Source organism: Podarcis cretensis (assembly GCF_951804945.1).
Source record: "Podarcis cretensis genome assembly, chromosome: 1".
NCBI classification, from domain to species: Eukaryota; Metazoa; Chordata; class Lepidosauria; order Squamata; family Lacertidae; genus Podarcis; species Podarcis cretensis.
The window spans coordinates 91400171-91423957 of NC_137170.1; the positions used below are offsets into that span (position 1 = coordinate 91400171).

At 40.4% G+C, this 23787-nt stretch overlaps 1 protein-coding gene across 2 annotated transcripts in view; it reads right to left on the reverse strand.

The window, feature by feature from the left end:
- CNTNAP5 (contactin associated protein family member 5) overlaps nucleotides 1-23787 on the reverse strand; it is a 319852-nt gene that overhangs the window by 172510 nt on the left and 123555 nt on the right. For both annotated transcript variants that reach the window (XM_079968601.1, XM_079968602.1), the window contains 2 exons: nucleotides 20732-20879; nucleotides 9193-9396 (listed from right to left, as the gene is read on the reverse strand). In XM_079968601.1, coding sequence (XP_079824727.1) covers nucleotides 9193-9396; nucleotides 20732-20879 — 352 coding nt within the window. The remainder of the gene's footprint in view (nucleotides 1-9192; nucleotides 9397-20731; nucleotides 20880-23787) is intronic.

Below are 23787 nucleotides of genomic sequence, written 5' to 3' on the forward strand. Positions count from 1 at the left end.
CATGTACAGTTTTATAGGCCAATCTAGAGCTTTTATTGCAGTGACAAACATACTGACAGACAGTAGAGATCTTGAAGAACCAGCAAAATATGATTACTGTGGTCAGTCCCCATCAATAAATTGACCATGTATATTGGTTCAGTTGTGACAAGCCAATCAGCACTTCTATTTTGTACTCCCTCACCATCACTGTTACATGCATTTCATTGCTTCCACATTCCTGACACATAAGAGCAAAAAAGCAGAATGACCTGGTGCTGCCGCAGGACTAAGAAATGGGAAACAAACCCTAATTCACACTTTTTGAACCAATATGTCTCATGAAATGTTCAACATGTTTTGCATCACAAACACACACACACAGCTGATAGAGAAATTACAAAACTTAGCATTGTATTCAATGTAGCTGTATGGTTGGGGTATGTATGTGCAGTCGCTGGGCACTTTTCTTCCAAGGAAATATTGGTGGCTCTTGACTTCAAAATGTTTGTCCTTTCCTTCAGTCCTAATGCATAGAACTTCAGCCTAAATGGCCTCCCTCTCTTTATAAAATCAATGGGATATTCTGAACTCTCTCATGAAAAACAGAGTGACTAATAGTGTCAAAGAACTCTGTTTAAAACTTCCTTTCAACAATGGATATTTTACAATTGTAATGCACTAATCTCCTTTAGGTATAGGAATAATAGGAATCATTTCCAATGAAAAAATAAGAAAGCAAGAGATTAGCTGAGGACAAAGCATATTAATGGGTTTATGTAACAAGGGGAAAGCTCTTGAAAGTTGTCACAAACATAATTAATCAGAAAAGGGAAGATGACAAAAGGCTTAAAAAAACCTAATTCTCCTTTTAATGCTTTTAGCTCAGTCTCTTCAGATGAAAATAAAATCTACTTAAATATAGTACATATCAACTGATCATAGAATCAGATGTCACCTCATTTTAACCTAGACTAGGGTTGCAATCCTACACACACTAGCTGTGAGTCAGTCACTCTGAATGGGATATGTTAGATTGCATCTAAAGGTTCAAATCTTATATACGCAACTGGAGTAAGCCACACTGAACATAGTGGGACTCACTTCTGAGTAAATATACACTAGTATAGATCAGGGTGGGCATAGGGTAGACTGTGGTCCATTGATGAACCATTAACCAATTTCTGATAGACTACATACCATATTTACACGAATTCAATGCACCATTGAATCTAATGCACAACTCAATTTTCAAAACCTTGAAACCAAAAAAAGTATTTTCTGGCACCATCAAATCTAATGCGCACCCTAATTTTCAAGATATAGTTTGGCCAAAAAAGGAATGCATTACATTTGAGTAAATACAGTAGTTGTTTATTGCAAATCATGCTAGTTGAGGTGGCAAAACACTTAATGTTCTCAAACTAGAGACCATTTTCAGGATACTTAAATGGAGTTGGCCTGTTAAGTTTAAAATCCCCTCTTTAAAGATTTAATAAACTTTGGTAACTATTGGGATTCTATTTCTTTTAATTGCCCACTATAAACTTTATTGAATTTAAGAGTGTGCTACAGGCATCCCCAACCTGCAGCCCTCCAGATGTTTTGGCCTACAACTCCCATGATCCCTAGCTAATGGGACCAGTGCTCAGGGATGATGGGAATTGTAGTCCAAAACATCTGGAGGGCCTAAGGTTGGGGATGCCTGGTTTACCATCTTTGCAAATCTTCACACTAGGGCAAGGATGTGGGTGAGGTGCACAACTATTTGCAGATAAATCTGACCAGGTTCTCTGTGATGGAATAGGTGCTAATTCATACAGGGATTATCTTCTCTCAAATCAAAGCATTGTTGCAGTTTTGCTATTACTACTGTTTGAGAGTTGAAAATGCCTGTTTTTTATGTTTTTGTTTTGTCTGTTGTTTCTTTTGCTTAACGTGAAATTTCACAGAAAACTATTAGACTCTTTCTTAAGCGAAACATCTGAACAATTTCATGAGAAATAATTGGAACTTTGAGAAGAAATTTCTAGTGGCGGGATGATAGGTTACATGTGCCCATGCTATTGGTGAAGCATTAACCACTAATTTATAAGTGGCAAAAAGTTAATGTACATAAAAAAGGCCCCAGAGCAGGCCTTCAAAGCTTGGAGCCTACTATGCTAAACTGCAGAAGTAAAACTGCAAAAGGAAAAGCCTTGTTCCGCTGTCTACCTGCCAAACTGGAGAAGTAGGCACTGGGGGCTATCAAGCACTCAACAGGTCACAACACAAGGTTGGTGGGCTGCATTTGGCTGTATGAATCACTAGTTATGTAGGCATGCCTAAAATTCACCCATCTAAACATACAGATTGAGAAATATTATTAGTTGCTGCCTTAACTTTAGCAAGCTTGTCACTATGCAAGATGTGTGTCTTCCGGTAAGGAAACTTCTTATGAGAAAGCACTATTGTGCAGAAGAACTAATATGATGAAATTCATTTTGTTATTTTCAAATGTCTCTCTAACATCTACTGCCTTGGTTCTTGCTATGTATTGTTACAATCTGCCTAGTGCTCTTTTGCCACCCACAATCTTCCTCCTACTTGCCTGATGCCCCTTATTCATTTTGTCATTTTAGAATTTTGATCTGTTTCCTAAGGGGAGGGAGAGAGAGAGAGAGAGAGAGAGATCGCTATGCAATGATGTTTTAAAATAATTTCCATCCATGTCTCTGATTAAGGGAATTTTAGGCCTGGGGGTCAAATGCATCCTTAATGGACCTTGGGACTCTCCTCAGGCCACATTCCCTCTTCTCTGAGCCATATCCCTCACTAGCCCTGCTTTGCATCCTTAGCTTTTTGGGGGTTTCTTTCGCCAGGCTGTCCTTGAGCTCTGATAACACTTCTTGCTTGCCTGGATGGAAGATAGATAGGGATGTGTCAGTGTGAAGAAACTAGTCTATTTCAAAGATGTTAAATTCACATTTGTTATTATACCAACTTTTGCCTCTGATCCCACCCACCAATGGTTTGTACACAAACACACACACACACACAGAGAGAGAGAGAGAGAGAGAGAGAGAGAGAGAGAGAAGCAAATGAGGTCCTCAGCCTGAAAAATGTTCCTGCCCCTGGGATATAGTATAACAGATCAGGGAAACCATTGCAGAAGACAAAATCCTTTATTTCTGAAGTAGGAGAATGTGGCTCAGGAAATATCACATGATACTGAATTATTATGATTTAACCACAAGAGACAGCTCTCTTAGCTGACAATAATGAACAGTTGCACTAGGTTTACATTTCAAAAAGAAGGAAGAAACAAGAACCAGAAATAGGAAAATAGGAAGGGTTTATTATTATTGTTGTTGTTATTGTTATTGTTTCTCCTTGGGGAACCTGATGCTGTCTTTACGCTTCACATGAACTCTTTTTCTATACACTCCAGACATTTACTCCAGGCTTTCTTATTTTCCTTGCTTGATTGCATACCGATAGCTGAATGCAGCACACACAGCTAACGCACCTCGCCCAAGGCAGGTGTTCAATTACAGGGAATCAAAGACCTGTTTTCTGCGTGGACAGAGATGACCCAGCGCAGTGAAGAGCTGCAGCAGCTGTGAAATGAATCCTTGAAGTGGACAGATGGGCAGGAGCACAACCTCAGCCCTGAAATGATCATCTGAGAAAAGAATCATCTTCTAACCAAAAGGAGGGAGGGAAGGAAAAAGCTTTGGTAGGCAACACAATTGAATCCTTGCAAATTTGTCTGTTTTAAAGAGTAGGGAACAGAAGCAAGTTTACCGGCTGTAAGTGGCTTTAGTTCATTAACTATTTGTCTCTTAACAGATTAATCTGATAGCTAATTAATGAGAATAAATAAGAGTTGCCCAAACCTGACTCTAAGAATATATAACAAATAGATCTGGATGAATACTAAAGACAAGGAATACCAATTATGGCTATGCAACCACATCTGTAGCAGGAGGAATGCTCTATACAGGCAACTCCAAATTTATGTGGGGGTTACATTCGAAGGCAGTGTGCATTTAAGTGAAATTGTGTATATTTGTTGTTGTTTTAAATTAATATTTATTGAGTTTTTAACAAAAAAGAGTTACAAAATTATAACACAGAGAAGAAATACAAACATACAAAACCAAAATTTAACATAAAAAATAAAAACAAAAAAAAAAACTTTAAAAACCCCTCTTTTATGGTATCTTATATTCATTTACTTATTTTCGTGACTTCCTCACACCTCCCCTTTTTGTATTCCATTTAAGAATTTATTCAGCATATTCATAACCTCATATTTTATCCTTAATTATTTATCAACACATATTTTAACTTCAAATTTTTGTCCAAAATCCATCCCTTCTTGCATATTCTTATTTTACCTTATTTACTAGAACCACTTCATTTCATTCCAACGTCATTAACATTCAATAATTTTACAGTGTTTCTGTAGATAGATTTTGAATTTCTTCCAATCTTCTTCCACTGACTCTGCTCCCTGGTCTCGGATTCTGCCCGTCATTTCAGCCAGTTCCATATAGTCCATTACTTGCATCTGCCATTCTTCCAGGGTGGGCAGGTCTTGTGTCTTCCAATGCTTTGCGATGAGTATTCTTGCTGCTGCTGTAGCGTACATAAAGAAAGTTCTATCCTTCTTTGGCACCACTTGGCCAACCATACCAAAGAGAAAGGCCTCTGGTTTCTTCAAAAAGGTATATTTAAATACCTTTTTCAATTCATTATAGATCATTTCCCAGAAAGCCTTAATCTTTGGGCACGTCCACCAGAGGTGAAAGAATGTACCTTCAGCCTCTTTACATTTCCAACATTTATTATCAGGCAAATGATAGATTTTTGCTAGCTTGACTGGGGTCATGTACCACCTGTATATCATTTTCATAATATTTTCTCTTAAGGCATTACATGCCGTAAATTTCATACCTGTGGTCCACAACTGTTCCCAGTCAGCAAACATAATGTTATGGCCGATATCTTGTGCCCATTTTATCATAGCAAATTTTACCGTTTCATCCTCAGTATTCCATTTCAGCAGCAAGTTGTACATTTTTGATAATGTCTTAGCTTTGGATTCTAGAAGTTCTGTTTCTAATTTTGATTTTTCCACCTGGAAGCCAATTTTTTTATCTAAATTATAAGCCTCCCTTATTTGAAAATAATGTAGCCAGTCTCGCACTTTATCTTTTAATTTCTTGAAACTCTGTAATTTCAATTTGTCACCTTCCTGTTCCAAAATCTCCCAATATTTTGGCCAGTTGGCCTCCATATTGAGTTTTTTCAGAGCCTTCGCTTCCATAGGTGATAACCACCTTGGGGTTTTGTTTTCAAGTAAGTATATCTTGTCCAGACATTAAACAATGTTCTTCTGACAATATGGTTTTTTAAAGCCTTATGCACTTTAACCTTGTCATACCACAGATATGCATGCCACCCAAAAACATTGTCAAAACCTTCTAAGTCCAAAATGTCTGTGTTCTCAAGAAGCAGCCAATCTTTCAGCCAGCAAAAAGCTGCTGATTCATAGTACAACTTAAAGTCCGGCAGAGCAAATCCACCTCTGTCCTTTGCGTCAGTGAGTATTTTAAATTTGATTCTGGGCTTCTTGCCCTGCCAGACAAATCTAGAAATATCTCTCAGCCACTTCTTGAAACAGTCCATCTTGTCTATTATTTGCAATGATTGAAACAAAAACAACATTCTTGGCAATACATTCATTTTGATAACAGCAATTCGGCCTAACAAGGAAAGTTTCAAATTTGACCATATTTCAAGATCTTTTTTCACTTCTGACCAGCATTTCCCATAGTTATCTTTAAACAAATTCACATTCTTAGCAGTCAAATTCACCCCTAGATATTTTACTTTTTTTACCAATGTTAAGCCTGTCTCCTTCTGAAACCTCTCTTTCTCACTTGGTGTCAAATTTTTCTCCAAAACCTTGGTTTTTAATTTATTCAACTTAAAACCTGCCACCTGACCAAATTCCTGGATTAGTTCCAAAACCCTTTTAGTACTAGATTCTGGCTCCTGTAATGTCAATACTAAGTCATCTGCAAAAGCTTTAAGTTTGTATTGTTTAGCTCCGACCTGGATACCTTTAATCAATTGGTCCCTTCTAATCATGTTTAGCAGGAGTGAAATTGTGTATATTTGAAACATCTTTGAAAAAGCCTGCAAACACCCCATTCCACCCCCTTACCCATTCCGCCCCTTTTGGTGATGTTTTTGGGTCACTTACAAGTTTGGCACGATATGAGCATGCACAGTTGTGCACATATTGGACACACCAAAAATGGTTGCTTTTAGGTCTCCCTTGTCCTTCCCAATAAGCAACAGTGCCCCTTCTGCTGTAAAGCTAGCATTGCATTTCTGCCACACCAGGAGAGCCACTTTGGGGTATGCATATTCCAATTGATGTCCTTGGAAGTATGACATCATTCAGGAGAAATGCCTTCCTGTCATCTATTACCTAAATTCGGCAAAATGTCTGGGAATATCTGGATGTATGGCAGCCCAAGTCAGCAGTGTCGTTCTTGCTGACTTACCTTCAAAATAGCTCAGAAACATTTTATTATATTTTATTGGTGATTTTGGCAAAGAAGCTCAACAAGTTTGAACAAAATTAAAAAAAAATAAAATGAAAACCCTACTATTACCTCCTTACACCTAGTGCCTAGACATACTTCTCTATATATGTCCAGCACACTGAGGTGGTAGAGAAATTACATTGTTCATCAAATGACTGTGGCATGCATACTTTTTATTGAAATCTTTGGGATTTCTAAAGGCAAGGCTAAAATGAGGTTCCACTGCAAATTTTAGAGAGGGAAAACTGATCCTATTGAATAAATAATACTGCTATTGCCCCAAGAATGTCACATAAATCATTATTGCCTTTCTAAAATACTAGTTTCCCTTTGCTTCTGCTGTTTGCAGAACAATTTCAAAATGAATCAAATGATCAAAGCCTTAAAGAAATCATATTTCCTAACAAGCTGACAGACTAACAAGCCAATTTTTATTGATTTTCTGTAACGAACACACGCTGAAGCAGACCATGTATAAAAGCAGCTAAGGAGATTTGCAATGATACAATCTAAGCAAATCAACCTGCATCAAAGAGAAAGCATACCATGTGTAGGTTAAGAAGCAGTGAATAGGTAAGGAATCAGCCAGGTACCTATGGAGAAGGCACAGCTAAGTGGAGTCAAATGAAATCTGTGTCTGTCTCCAGATTAATGTCATTCAGGCAGCAGGACTGAAAGAAAACACCTCTAAATAGGTAATCCAGCGCATAGTTAAGCACATTTAAGGTTGCCGTCTTTGTGCAGCAGGATTCAATCTCATGGAACTGTTGAATAAACATGTTTTAGAACTGTGCTCCATGTCACACTGAATAAAAGAGATCTCGCAATCCTCAACTGTGTGCTGGATTTTCCCAGAAACTACTTGTCATGCACTTGCTATCTGTTCTTCCAAGGCTGAAGTCCTATGCACACTTATTTCGGAGAAAGCCTAGTGAGGGGTAGAACTGCCTTAATTTGCTCATGTCTATTTCACACACAACCCTCTGAAAACCTGTTAATTCCCCATTTGTAACTTAATGTGTGATTTAAACAAACACATACACAATTTCATTTTAAAAACTGCTTACAATTCCATACAGTGGTCCTAGGGCTGCTTTTTATTTTGTATTTATCTTTTGGTTTGTTGTTTCTTAGAGCAGCTAGAGAGCAGGTTGAACATTGCTCCTAAAATGGTCTAGGAAGTAACCGTACATCCTTGCATGCTTTGGCTTAGTAGATGGCCACAGCAATCTTTTCCCCCATAGGCATTATTTAGTAAATTTGTATCCAGCTTTTGTATCCAAAGGCTCCCAGGAGCAGCAAACACAAACATGATAAAATGCAATTAAAAAGCCGCACAAACTTATTTAAAATATTCAGAAACAATTAAAAGCATCTAAAAAATCACATACTCCTGAAAGCTGAAAATGTCAAGGGACAGCACATATCTGTCATTTTATGCCTAGGTAAACATTAATGTTTTACCACCACCCAGAAGGCTCTATCATGGGTCAACTCCAAATGGACATTACACAGCAGCAGTGCCACCAACAGTCACAAGGCCCAAGATTTTTAATATTGAAAAAAGTAGTTTCTTAGGTTGGTGTGTCTAGAGCTGTTTAGAGCTTTACACACAAGGACTAAGATACTGAGTTGGGTCAGGTCACTTCTGGCAGCCAGTGCAATACTTCCATACTTAACAATTAGAATGACATGCGGTCACTTCTTGGACCACTGAACTGCACTAAAGTCACTAAAGTGCTTTTTGGTTGCGCCTAGCAGTTGGGAAATGGTAAAGTTAACAGAAATAATAAAGAGCAGATCACATCATTCATATTCTGAAGGGGTATAGATTCTGGAGCATGCCAACCCACACATTGCTTCAGGAAGTATGGACTTGGCAGCTTAGTTCCAGATTGCATAGCATACCACCCTCAAATCCCACCCCCATCCCTAAGTGACTTATTTCAGAGTATTACATTAACATACTGCTCATCTTACTGATTTCCATGGGACACCAACTACACAATCAGGCAAAGAACTTCAGCCAAGGAATTTGATTCGAACATAGCACATAGATTGATGAGAACGTCTTGAAGATATCAGAAATAACTGATAGCCAGAACATTGCAGGTAATTTGCAAATGTTAGTTCTAGGTAGTTAACATGCATGTTATGTTCATGGGCATAAACAGATGTCAAAATGCAGTAGGCTAACACAGCACACCCAAAAGCTCAATTAATGGCAACTGTAGTATTATCTTATAGCATCTGCAGAGTGCAGATCATGTAGGGAGTCAATAGATGTATAACTTGTAAAGAACCGGGTCTGTGCTGAAGCTCAGGGGGCTGAGTCAGCTAGCATGTTACCTGCCACAGTGATTATGTATAGATATGCCATCTGTACAGCAAGAGTGCTTAGGACATACTCCTTCAAAACTCAGAACCATATTTTAACAAATTATTTAAAAAACAACAACATAATATGTATGTCAATTGATTACTTTGCTTCTCCCAACTCTTTTTGACCAACCTGTCCTTAGAATTGGCAGAATTAAGGAAAGGATGATGAAGAAGATGATAACAACAACCGCCATGCTGAAAAATATGCCGAAATGTTTGAACATACCCAGGTTGATGTGCAAAGAGAGCTTCCCTTTCTGCAGCTCCAGTGTAATATAATCTCCACGCTGCCCTTCTCCATGAAATAGGACCCCATCTCCTTGCATGCTCTTGAACTTGAGGGAAACAACATCTTTGAAAGTGCTCATCAGTTTTTGGTTGAACCTGTAAAGGAGGGAGCTCCTCCCATCAAAGTCGGCAATATCCGATTCTACAGAGGAAAGAAAGCAAGTAAACATTAAACAGGAAGGATCAATATTTATGTACAGTTGTCCAGAGCAAAGCCCTCCCCTGGCAGCTTGCAAAAGATAATTAAAAACTTTAAATCAATGTTTGAAATGCAAATGAAATGAACCAGTTGAAAAAAAAAGAAAAAGACTCACAGCATTTGTAGCAAAACGTAATTTGAAACAAAGTCATTTCAAAGAATTAGGCCATGTGTACTTATTTTGGGAGGGACGCGGGTGGCGCTGTGGGTTAAACCACAGAGCCTAGGGCTTGCCGATCAGAAGGTTGGCGGTTCAAATCCCCGCAACAGGGTGAGCTCGGTCCCTGCTCCTGCCAACCTAGCAGTTCGAAAGCACGTCAAAGTGCAAATAGATGAATAGGTACCGCTCCGGCGGGAAGATAAACAGCATTTCTGTGTGCTGCTCTGGTTTGCCAGAAGCGGCTTAGTCATGCTGGCCACATGACCCAGAAGCTCCCTTGGACAGTAAAACGAGATGAGTGCTGCAACCCCAGAGTCGTCCACGACTGGACCTAACTGTCAGGGGTCCCTTTACCTTTACTTATTTTGGGAGAGAGTTCCAAAGCTGAGGCCACTTCTGAAAAGTCTCCCTAGCACCTGTCTCTATAATGCATTTTGATGGTGGACTGATGAGGAGAAGCTCAGAGGCACGTTTCCATAGGTGTAGGTGGTTTGTCAAACACCCAGTTCAAGCCATTTGCTAGTTGATCGGCACAGTTGTTTACCACAATCCCCAGCACCCCATCTGGACCAGGGGCTTTACTGGGATTCACCGCCCTCAATGCAGCTTTCACTTCATGGTCATATAGAATGAATGGCTGAGAGTTTATAGGCTGGAGGGCAGGAGCTACTATACCTGATCTTTTAACCTCATAGCGGGAGAAGAAAATATTCAGCTCCTCTGCCCATGAGTCATCAGCCTTAACCGTGTTCCTCGTATTGCCCTTATAGTTGGTAAGGTGCTGCAGTCCCTGCCACACTTGTTTTATGTTGTTATCAGCTAAGCAATTCTCCACTTGAAGCTTGTGTTGTTGTTTTGCCACCTTAATGCCTTTCCTGAGCTTTGTTCTTGCCCCTCTGTATATATCTATGTTCTCTGCCTTAAAGGCAGAGTGGCGGGCTTTCAAGAGTGACCTTACTTCAGCAGTCATCCTGGGTTTACAGTTTCCATACAAAACAGGTCTCAAAAGCAACTCAACAGAATAAAATACAGATAAAATATACAAAAAAATACAATGTGAAGCCATGTAGAATACAGTGGTGCCCCGCAAGACGAATGCCTCGCAAGACAAAAAACCCGCTAGACGAAAGGGTTTTCCGTTTTGGAGGCACTTCACAAAATGAATTTCCCTATGGGCTTGCTTCGCAAGACAAAATGTCTTGCGAGTTTTTCCGACTTTCCCCCCTTTCCCCCCCTTTTTCTAAGCCGCTAAGCCGCTTATCCGCTTATCCGCTAAGCTGATAAGCCGCTAAAAGCTGCTAAAAGCCGCTAAGCCGCTAATAGCGCTAATCCGCTAAGCCGTCAATGGGCTAATCCGCTAAGCCGTCAATGGGAACGGATTCTTTTCGTCTTGCGAGGCACCACTGTAACAGAATTCCAAAAATGTTTCCCCAGCAGCAAAAATAATGACAAGTTCTACTGCACCCCATAATGAGATGAGCACCACAGTATAGGCTAATGTAACTACCAAATGCCTGAATAAGTAAAAACATATTTTAACCTGGTGTCTAATTGCAATAATGATGGCACCAGACATGTTTTCCTTGGGTTAGTAATCCACAAAAGTATTGTATGATGTTCATATGTCTCTTCAAGTTGAAGCCAATGGCTTCAAGTTACAAGAAAGGAGTTTCCAGCTAAACATCAGGAAAGGAATAACTTTCTGACAGTAAGAGCTGATCGACAGTGGACCAACTCCCCTTTTTTGGAGGTTTTTAAGCAGAGGTTGGATGGCCATCTGTCATGGATGCTCTAGCTGAGATTCCTGCATTACAGGATGTTGGACTACATGATACTAGGGTCACTTCCAACTCGATGATTCTATTATTGTTCTAGGCATCCCTTTCAAAAAAAAAAAGGTCATTACCTGAGCCACATATAGATAAAGAATCTTAATCTGAGCCATATATCATTAGGTTAACATTTGAGAACATTTCCTTTACACAAAGTGAGCTGTTAGGGGTGCTGGGACATCTCCTAGCATAGCCTAATTAGAGTGTGAATCATGTTGGAAGATTCCAGTTAGACAAAAGGAAATACTACTTCACATACTGCATACTTAACCTACAGAATCTGCTACCACAAAGCATAGTGATGACCAATAAAATATAATTGGAAATGGTTTCGAGAGTTGAACGGACTCTGGGAATGGATTGAGTTCAAGAACCAAGGTTCCACTGTAGTTCTTAAGTAAGGAATCCCTAAATTAAAATCTTGCCTGTCCACCAACTTAATACATAGCCTTAGGCAACATGCTACCTCTCACTCCCAGTCCCAATCTGCAGTATGTGGACTTCTCTTGCCTTTCTCATGTATAGATCACGAGCTCATGTTTGGCAAAGGTCTTTGAATACTCTACAATGCTAAAAATCAGTATCCTCACATGGGTGAATTGTTAATGCACAAATTGGACAGGCCATGTCTTCACCAACTTTTTCTTCTGGTGTTTGTAGTGGCATGTGCAAAACTGTGTGAACTTCTGCACAAAAGCATTTCTTTGCAATGATAGCTGCAGCTACATCAAGTCACATAATGCCCCAGCCTTCTCCCTTTAGCAGCTATATTTGACACCAACTTCTCAGAATTCATAAAGATACAAAATCTTGATCCTATTATCTGATTTGGTAGAACTGAGGCACAGCAGCCATCTAGAATAAAATAATTTCATTACTACATGGTCAAGCCTACAAATCTTTAGGGATTCTGTAGTCTTTGAAAATATTTGTGCATTCAAGTTCAGTCTCAAATCAGTATATTCCACTGCCTGAAGCAGAGACCAAATAGTGACCATCCCTCGACCTATTTAAAGAGGGCCATCTCTTTAAAAAGTCACCCTGCACCATTCAGATACAAATTCTGGCCTTTTTTTATTCCCCACTCATGGTGGCACCTGAATCAGGATGCATCCTCCCCTTCCATGGCAGGTCTTACCCAGCCTATAACTGTATAAATACCGTACCTTTAAAACACACTTGAAGCATATTATTTCCCTCAATGAGTTCTGGGTCAGTAGTTACAGTTCCCAGCAATGCTTAAACCACGGTGTCCCAGATTCTTTGAGGGAATGAGGGCTGTGAATGGGCTTTAACGGTGCTCACAATCTAAATTTTTACTACTTTGAAACAATACATCTACATTCACATCTTTTTTTTTCAGACTGCCTTCTTGCTCTTTTAAGATGCAATTATGATATTAACCAGTACAATCTTTGTGCTTTTTGCATCACATTCAATTTTCTGGTGCTTATTCCCTATTTGTTTTTCTTAACACTCTGCTTACCCACCCCATCACTCCAGCAAAAAAATTAAATAAAATCCATCAGTTGGTGACTGGTTATTTCCAAATGAGAGAGGAAATGAAAATAATCCCCCTGATACTGACAAGGAATAAGTTGTGGTTTTTCTGCACCATACCAGTACGAATTGCCATTTTTCATTTCAAGGCAGAGAAAGGGTTTTAGTGAGCTGATTCTGATTCAAAATAAGGTGAATGGCACCAGCCTGACTTACTGTGGGTCTCTGCTGAAAAAGTTTGCTGACCCCTGCCCTAGTTGTATGAAGACATTATTTGGCTGGAAAACTGTGTTGCGAAATTTGCAGAAGTGCAAATTTCAAGGGGTGGTTGTTTTTTGGTACACATGGTCAGTTTAGGTAAGCTCACCTTTAGATGTGAATTGAATTTCTCCCACAGTAAGTCAGGCTGGTGCCATTCACCTTATTTTGAATCAGAATCAGCTCACTAAAACCCTTTCTCTGCCTTGAAATGAAAAATGGCAATTCGTACTGGTATGGTGCAGAAAAACCACAACTTATTCCTTGTCAGTATCAGGGGGATTATTTTCATTTCCCCTCTAAGTTCGTTCCCCTCATACCAAGAACTAGTTGGTCTTTAAGGTGCTACTGGAAGGAATTTTTTTATTATGTTAAATAAAAGCACACATTCTATTCATGTAAAAACACGCTGATTCTCGGACTGTCCACAGGCCGGATTTAGAAGGTGATTGGGCCAGATCTGGCCCCCAGGCCTTAGCTTGCCTACCCATGCTAGCTAAACAGGGCTGCCTTCAGATGTCTTCTAAAAGTCAGATAGTTGTTTATTTCCTTGACATCTGATGGAAGGGTGTTCCACAAGGCGGGCGCCACTACTGAGAAGGCCCTCTGTCTGGTTCCCTGTGGCTTCACTTCTCGCAGTGAGGGAAGGCCATCGGAGCTGGACCTCAGTGTCCGGGCTGCACGATGGGGGTCCAAGTGTTGTTGTTGTTATCATTGTTGTTTGTCCCAGTACTTTCTCTGGGAAAACCCATTTTTTATTGCTGAATCAGAGGAAATGACAATCCACAGAAAATCCAATTGCTGTTTGCTCTGATTCAGTGGTAAAATATGGGGTTTCCCAAGGAAAGTGCCAGGACAAAACAAAAACAAAAAATCCTAGACCTGTGCCTAGAAACGTGGCACAAAAGGCAGTCTGGATGAGCCCTGAGAGAAACCAAAACTGGCTGATTTGCCCATCCCTACTAAGGGGTAGTGGGAATTGAATGCAGAAATGCAATGTCTGCCCAATGACAAGGCAGAGAAGAGCTTCCTATAAACCAAAGTTGGAGTGGGGTTAACTCTACTACAAGTTTTAATGGTTTGTTGTTACTTGGCAACGGCATATTGTGTATGTTCTCATCCTTCTGTATACATGGATTCAGTAGAGCAGCATTGTCATGTGGTAGGGGAGTACATTATGTCAGACTTCTGCTCCACTGTTGACATGAAATCTGTGGGGGAATGAAGAACCGTAAGCAAAACAAACAGATGACACCTACAAAGCTAGCACTTGTGACATTCAGAAGTCATCAGTGACAGTTTGCATGACAACAAATCACTGGCTTCTACTTAAACATAATAAGAACTTCTTACATGTCAAAAACCATACACTTCATGCAGTTTGGTGATGAAGCAAAGCTTAAAAAGATGACTTTCTGAAAAGAAAAAAATGGCATCAACTCCCATTAAGGGAGTGGAAATCAGAAATTTATTGTGACAAAGCTGGGAGGACCACTGGAACACTTAGGCAAAGTGTGCAGAAGTAGAAACAAGTGTGACCTGCAAGATGTGTGTGTGTGTGTGTGTGTGTGTGTGTGTGTGTGTGTGTGTGTGTCAGAATATACTCACCTCCTAGTAGGAGTGTTCCTGTTCAAGTTGACAGCCAGCCAACTGTGTCTTCCTCACAGATATTAGAAGCACATTCTAGTCCCCCTTCCCTAATTTTTATTTTCCAACTGGAGCTCAACATTTTGTGGCCACTGAGGATGCTCAGACCGCGCTGGGGATTTTGGGGTGTGGAGTGGGGAGTTGCCCTCAGGCTTTTCAGACCTAGCATTAGCAGCCAACATGGTGGGATGATCACAGGACTCAGGAGTTCTACTGCAACTAAGGCATGAGTTTGATACTAATGATGGTCTGTGATATTTTTTCAATCCCCCCTCAAAGTAGCTGTACCTCATGAACACTCCAAGTCACACTCCAGGATCCCTGCAATGTCACAGAGGATACTCAGATTTCTGGCATCCCTAAAGGTATTGCCATAGGTTTCTTGTTCAGCCAGGCTGATCCCAAGAGTTACTTTAGCCATTTTCTCTTACTCTGCTATGAAGACTTCAGCTATCACTGCTTTCAGTTCATAAGCATTTCTCTCCAGTACATTAATTTTATCTTATGGCATGAAAGACACAACCAGTGCAGGAAAAGAAGAGGTAGGATAAGGGAGGTTTGCACAATCATTTTCTCCAAAAGCATAATATGAAAGCACAAGGTGAAGGAAGATTTCCTAACTTCTGAAAGCAAAGAGTTTCCTGCAGTCATTGAATTGCAATGCTCCTCCCCTCCCCTTCTCTCTCTCTCTCTCTCTCTCTCTCCCTTACATACACTTCTTCCTAGTCAGTTAGCAGAATTTATGCTGGATTGTGCTGATCTTTTAGACTACGATGTAAGTTGTAGAATACAATCAGCATTTGAAGTGTGGCCATCAATCTCTTCCCATTAAAAAAAAATGCTGCCATTGGTCAGCAGAATTTGCCAGTGATAAAGCTAACAAGACCTTTCTGAAATGTAATGATAACCTGTTTTCCCTCCAGGCATCCCAAACAATCAGCTTGCCATTTGTCTCCACTTGTCCTCTGATATAACTCTGGTTGTTTGTCTTGTCATCATGATCAGATTGCTGTTTGGGATTAGGGAGTAAATGGTTTCTGCATTTGTTCTGTATATAGTCTTGTTGGCCAGGTTTTCTTTTCTTTTCTTTTTACTTTAACACAGAAAACAAAATGATATGTTATCCTGGAAAATCTATAGCCTTGTTCAGGCAATTCAAGATTGTATGGAGCAATAAATAGAGTGCATGCAAGGCATGCTGGCCCCACCCCAAATGTTCTGCCAGCCCTCCTTCCGCATTATCCATCTGCTGTCAATAAATGGGAAGCATCTTGAAAGCATACAGGCTCCCCCTGTGAACCAAAATAACAAAGAGAGTATTGGGGCCACGGTGAGTGGGTAGACCTAGTGCATATGGCTCCCCTCTCTCTTTAGTTAATCTTAATTGAGTGTTGGGAATAACACCAAAGGGTGTTAAGAAAGAAAGAAAGAAAGAAAGAAAGAAAGAAAGAAAGAAAGAAAGAAAAGCAACATGAGCAAATTTTGCAACTCTCCCTCAGATAAGCAGTTGAACTCTGGATGATATGCTCCATTCTAAGACAACTATAGTGCAATACTACTACTGCTGCTGCTGCTACTACTACTGCATTATCCTTATTATACTTATTATTATACTTATTATTATTATTGCAGCACCATCTGTGTACATGACACTTTACAAATAACTGATTTGAAAGGTTCATGTTGCAAGAAGCCTACAACCTAAAAACGAATATAGGAAAAGACAGAAAAGGGAGGAAAAGGAGAAGAACACATAATTATATCAACTGTATGTATTTACTCTTACTGGCAGATTGGTATTTGAACCAAGTAACCAAAAGCTCCATTAAAAAAAGTAAACGTTAAAGAATCATTTGAAGGAAATAAGGGGAACAATTGTACAGAGGGCTGGTGAGAAACAATTTCATGCATAAGGGCAGAGTTTGTTTCATGAGACCCTAGGGGAACTGATAGAGTTGGATGGATGAAAGTAACAGGCAAATAATGTTGGGAATGTGGTTTAAGTGCATAGAGTAAAGGGGGACAAGACCACAGAGAGTTTGACAGAGGAAGCCTGCGTACATTTTTAAAGAAAGCGTGTCATGTGGTCAGAACAATGGCAGAGGTCCACAATTTTTGCATGGAACTGTTGAAAACAGGCGAGTAAGCAGATCAAGGTGAGATAATGGGAAACTAGGAAGAAAAAATGTCAGAAGGCTAAAAAGACATTGGTGGTAGTTTTTGCTGAGAGAACAGAGAGGAGAGCTACATTTTTGTAATAGAAGTAATGTGATTCGGTAATGGTCATAATATGGAAGAAAAGGAGAGAAAGGATACAAGCAAGGCTTCGTGCCTGATTAACAAAGTGGGTGGTGATGTTGGCAATGGTTGAAGAGAGTGAATAAGAAAATGAAAGCTTGGAAGGAAATATTAAAATTTTGGTGTTGGGCATATTGATCTTGAGATTCTGATGACACATCCATGCAAAAATGTCAGATCAATACTTGTGGTTTCGATCACTGTTCATCTTGATCAATACATTTCAATACATTTCAGATTGGTTGTCTACAGCATAAGTATATAGGGCTTTTTAAGCAAAATGACATGACATGATCAGAAGAGGGTGCATCTAATGAAACACATGCTTTGATTTTACCCTTAGTGTTCTAATGAGACACTTAACTCAAAGCCCTGTTCTCCTGGCTTTGCTCCTAAACAAACGGTAACAGCTTGGCAGTCACCCAACTGCTCTTCTAATTAATTCACAGTCAGGTTCCCTTTTATTCCCTTGTCCAGCTCATCACTTTTCATTTTCTGTGCACTCGAGATTTAAAGAAAGGAAAAAGCCAGCAGACTCTGAAATATCTCTAGTGGGAGAGACCTCACAGTTCCTGCAGTCCATACTAGGGTTATGTCCAGTTTTGTCACAATTGCTCTCTAGATATAGAAAAGGTTTTGGCCATGTTATAGAGCAGGGGTGGGGAATATCTTCCAACTACCCCTATCCACTACCACCCTGTGGGCTATTTTGATAGTCGAACAAAGCTGTCAGCCACCTGACAGCACAATGGTGCCCAAAGTATTTTTTTCCCCTCTTTGTAGATGCTGCTTGAGGGGAACAACTTTTGTATTGTTGGCTTGTAAACACCAATCCCAGTCTGCTTTTTGTTAGCACTGATCAGCTATGGGTGCTGAGATCAAGCCCACTTTAGGTAGTGAGTGGCTGCACTATGCAGTTCACCATCAGGAACTCATTTGCAGAGATGATTCCAGAGAATTGTTGTTGGTGTCAATCAGCTGCCTGGTGTTGACAGCAAGTCCTGCTTGCCAGGAAGGAATGTGCTAAGACTCTGATTGTTCCTTGACAGTCATGTCTTGCCCCAAACCTGGCATTATGTATGACACCTGTCTAGATCCAGAGGAGCAGTTGCAGTATCAGGAGACATCTGCCCCCTGATGTTTTATATACCCTTCCCTGACTTCTCCTGCTCGGAAGTTACTGCTGCTATTCCTGCTTCAAGCTCCTCCTGGTTCTAGGGGACAGTAGGGAGGAGGATGTGGGGAGTGTACTGAACCATCTGAAAAGCCTCTTCTTCTGCCTCATCTAGAGCGTCTTCCTCCATCTCAAACTCTTTCTCCCCTACCCTGTCCTGGCTCCTGCCTTGCGAGCGGCATCAAACCCCATAAATTGTTGGTCCCCTCTCTTGGGTCACTCTCCTGGTCCCCTGCCCCCACCATGCACTTCAAATCCTGTTAGTCTCTGACAACATCAGACACATTTTTGGGTGGGAACACCACAGGTCACCTTAAAAAAGAGAGAGAGAGAGAGGCACTTTGATGTACTAGATATGTCACTAGTCCTGTTCTACCAGGAAACACTGGAATACAGAAAGATTCTAGATGTACTTCCAGCTTGCCTCCAGCCAAAGGACTTACTTCTGTTATTACTGGGGTTTGGTTGTTTTGCAAAGCTTTCCTCAAACCTTTCACCTCCTGCCAATGTTACCAAATATTTGCACTCTGCAGTAATATTATTTGCTCATCCACAATCCTTCTGCCCTTGTTCCCCCTTCTATTTCCTCTTCTTTGACAACATTAGGCTGTCAGATACAAGACTTTCCTCTTATTTTAGCCCTGAAAACAACAATAAAGAATATGTGGAGATCAAGAATCATTAGTCCTCTAAGTTAAAAAAAAAAAAATACCTATCCCTTTAGCATAGCCTGACTGACCTTTTGTAAAAATCTTTCCTTTGAAGAAGGCAAAGAGGAAAGGGAGCAGGCAATAGGAGCATGTTGAAGCTGATTATTCTCTGCTGCTCAGCACAACACAGTCTCTTCACAAAAAAGCAGGACATAAAAGGATCGTAAAAAGAGCTGGATCAGGCCAATGTGAAGTGCCCTGAGACTTGGGGGTACAGAGCAGTATACAAATTTTAATCTTAATCATCATAATCTAGTCCAGCATCCTGTTCTCACAGTGGCCAACCAGATGCCTGCAGGAAACCTGAAAGGAGAGTCTAAGCATGAGAGCCCTCTCCCCTCCTGGGGCTTTCAAGAAACTGGTTTTCAGAAACATTACTGCCTCTAACCATGGAGGCAGGGCATAACCATCATGGCTAGCAGTCAACGATGGTCTAATCCTCTTTTAAAACTGTTCAAGCTGGCTTCCCTACACCCCACACATACATACTTGGTACAGTGCCGTCTTTCCCTTCCCAAAGAGCCAATGGACCCTGGGGGAGACAAGAACTCAAGACTACTAAGGCATTTTCATAACCTATTTTTCATTGTCTTCAGGAAGCTGTTTTTTCTCCCAGGCCCAGTTTTTAAGAGCTGATGGTTACTGACTCTCTCCCCCCCCCCACAGTTTGTACCACTTCCCCTTGTTCAGCTGTCACTTCTGAGTACAGAGCAAAGGTAACTGAAACAATTTCTATGTGCTGATCTTTTCAGAGGGAAACACACATTATTTAATCACTGGCGACAATGGCTCTATTCAGGCGTTCAAGTTGAACACGTGTGATCTTAGAGGAGGGAGAGGGTTGCAAACACTTCCACAAGCCTTGCTCACAATATCCTTGCATGTACCAACTCCACTTCAGCCTTCTCACATTCAGAAGAATGGATTTTATGTGCATTCAGGTTAACATACTAAGAATCCTCAGTGCAATTTTGAACCTTTTAATTATACAAGGTTAGAGGTAAACTTTGAAATCTGAATTTTGATTATTTGACTTTCATATCTACCCACCTTTTCCCAACTCAGGGCACTCCTAATTAAATTGTATTTCTGTTTTTCCCAGTCTTTGGGACGCTTGAAACTTTCATCTTCATCTGGCATTTTAATGGGCATCTATCTTAAAGCTCCAGCTTCTACAATACACTTATGCAAATAAAACTTCAGTTGATTGCTTATTAAGAAAACATTTCTTTCTAGAATAAAACTATTTCAGTAACAACTTGCTACGCTGGCATTTTGCTGTGTTTTTAAATAGTCATGACTAGAATATAATAAAAGGCAATCACAGGCACATGTTTCTCCATTATTAAAAATTAATTTAAGGCTGATTCGCCCATCTGCAGCAGAAGAAATTAAACTTTAAAAATGGTTGTGCTTGCATATATTATAATTCTGCAACATTGTAGGCCATTCTGCACATTGCTAAAAGGGCAAATGAGACAAGCAGCTGTTTCGCGGGTGGCATTACACTGTTTGTCAGAGAGTGGCAGTGACTACAGTTTCCTACTGAGTATACATCTGGTGACAGGTTCAGTTTGTAGCTATGCAGTGAGTGCAATGGTCTAGCAACAGAGGTTGTAAACAGAGGGAAGTTTACAATGTGGTACCCAGCAGTTCAGTAGAAATGTGGCATTTCTGCCAAATCATAGGAAATACTTACTGTATGTACACCCAAAAACTTCAACCCGCAGGCCAATTTTCCCACTTGGACTCCATTTCAAAGGAATGAAGCGCACAAAACGAGCTTTCACTGAGTGCAGAAACTTATGCTGCATGACACTGTCAGCATTGCTGTTCCCTTGGAAGACCTGCAAAGAAATAGAATTGGTTAAGTTATGGAATTTTTCCTTATTTAAAACATTTATCTACCACCCTTTGCCTTTGAGGGATTTCAGGATAATGTACAAGCCAACATCATATCATAATTTAAAAAAACCCCAAGGGAGTATATAAAAAGCAAAACTAAGAATTACAGCAGATTAAAATTCCTGGGTAAAAAAAAGAAATCTTGTGATGTAGCTGTCAGGGTAGAATATTCATGGAGGGTCTTCCACAATACAGACCCTAGTATTAACTACTGACCAGTCAATATCAGGAAAGGTCCTAGAACATATAACTAAATTGTCAGCCTGTCAGCACTAGGAAAAGGATGCTTTGATTACTAAGACCCAGCATGGGTTTCTAAAAAATAAGTCATGCTAATACATGTGAAAAGGATCTAGGGATCTCAGTAGACCACAAGGTTAACATGAGCCTACAGTGTGACATAGCAGCAAAAGAAGCTAATGCTATTCTAGGCTGCATCAACTGAAGTATAGTGTCCCGATCAAGGGAAGCAATAGTACCACTCTAGTCTGCCTTGGTCACCTGGAGTACTGTCTCCAGTTCTGTGAACCACAATTTAAGAAGGATTTTGACAAGCTGGAACATGTGCAGATAAGGGGTCTAGAAACCAAGCCTTATGAAGAATTGTTGAAGGAGCTGGGTATTTGTAACCTGGAAGAGAGGAGATTGAGAGGAGATATGACAGCTGTCTTCAAACATCTAAAGGGCTGTCACAAGGAAGGTGGAGCTTCAAGTTACAAGAAAGGAGATTCTGACTAAACACCAGGAAGAACTTTCTGACAGTAAGAACTGTTGTGTGGAATGGAATCACTCAGAATGTGATGAACTCTTCTTCCTTAGAGGTTTTTAAGCAGAGGGTGGATGGTGATCTGTCATGGATGCTTTTGTTGTGATTTTTACATTGCAGGGGCTTAGATTAGATGACTCTCAGGATCCCTTCCAACTCTACGATTATATGGTTCTGTGATTGCTTCATTTGGAAGTTACATAATATGGCTAGACTACATATTACCTAAAATTGAAGATGGCAGGTAGATAGACTTATGCCTATAGCAATAGTCTCAAGGTAATATATAACCTGAGTCTGACCAAACTGCGGGAGGCAGTGGAAGACAGGAGTGCCTGGCGTGCTCTGGTCCATGGGGTCACGAAGAGTCGGACACGACTAAACGACTAAACAACAACAAACAACAAATATATAGCCTTGCCCCACACAATAGTCGTGATCACAAGTCAAAAACTATTAAAATCTAGGATGCTGTTCATTTAGCTACGCTTTAACCTGTTAATATCAGAATCCATTAAAAGGGGGTGTGCTGCTGTGTGAAACATTTTTGTCTTTAAACTGGGATTAATGTGTGTCTGCAGTGATGCTGATAGGATACAGACAATCTCCTCAATTCCTCAACCTTTGGTAAAGCATCTGTAAAAAGCAGAAAGAACATTGCAGCTACACATGAGGGGACGAAAGGTTCCCTTGGAAAAAAAGACTGTCCACTCATCAAGGCATAATAAATTAAGTGGCAGCATCAGGCACTGGCTGATGTGTCTATCTCACTTGATAGCACAAGCCCCAGGACGCCAAAGTCATGGCATCTTCACAGATCTGCACAAGCTGGCTACCATAATGACTATGGTGATTATCTTCCCTCTCACTTTATTAGGCAGGTAATGGGACAGGTCTGAACTGTAAATGGAAGGAAGGAGAGTTGGCACACCAACACAAATGGTGCGTCAACAGACTGGAGGTTAACTGCTTTCCCAGGGAGTTATTTCAAGCGGCTGCTAATGCTTTCTCTCCTGCCAAAGTCACAGAGGTGAGCTGAACCGAAGGAAAAGGAAAGACTAGGGAGGTGCAGATCCCCACATCACAGATGTTTTTTAATTTGCACTGTTGCATTCCTAATGCAAGAAAGTGCAGAGGCATAACTTTGCCCACTGCCTTCCACTGAACAAACAGGCCACTTCACACCCACTAATTGAGGCTGAAATGCTGCACGTGAAAAGTGTAATTAATTCCAATGAGATTTAGTGCATATGCAAAATTCTACGATCTATTTGACTATGCTGGGATCATTGACTTTAAGAAGCAGGCCTACCAAACTCTTTGCACCTTGTGAAGTAGTATATTTGGTTTATTACTTCATATCTTACAGCTATATAACTCTAAGACAAAGCTGGCTACAGGCTCAGGGCTTTAAAGGCAGAATGGTGACACCCTGAGTTCAGAATCACTTTCCCAGCAAGGCTGGATGGATACTGATAAATATCCTGAGCTTCAGCAAAGGTATTGGACAGGGTGGGGTGGGGTATGGAAAGGCAGATAGGAAGGATAAATAATTTCTGAGCTCAAATTCTTATCTTTTATTTTTTTTTTAAAAAAAAAAACCTAAGTGCCTACAAGGTTTAGAAAAAGTTAAAAAAGAAAAATGCAGTTTTTTCTTGCAATTCTTGCAATTTCTGCAAAATGAGCTGGCCTGGCTGCTCTGTGTTTATAGTCATTGAGTGAATTCAGAGCTGTGATTGATGATGAGTGGGCACCAGGAATCCTTAATGCTGACAGTCATGATCTGTCATCTACCTAGGTATAAAAGTCTGGGATTTCTTGGGACTTCTTATCATCCAAGCAAGTCACATTGTTTAATTCTGAACATTGCTGCCTCGCCTTTTCTTCAGGCCTATCCCTTTGACACTCAGGCCCTGGTAGGGGCCAGTTTGAAGAGTTCCTAATTTGATCTGACCCTGAAAAGGTGCCTCAGCCAGCCATGATGACAACAAGTAGGATGAACAGCGGCAAAGGAGGACACAACTTGTGTAAGTTTCATATTTGTGTAGAAGATTTTTCGTGGTAGCAGGTCAAAATGTTCCCCT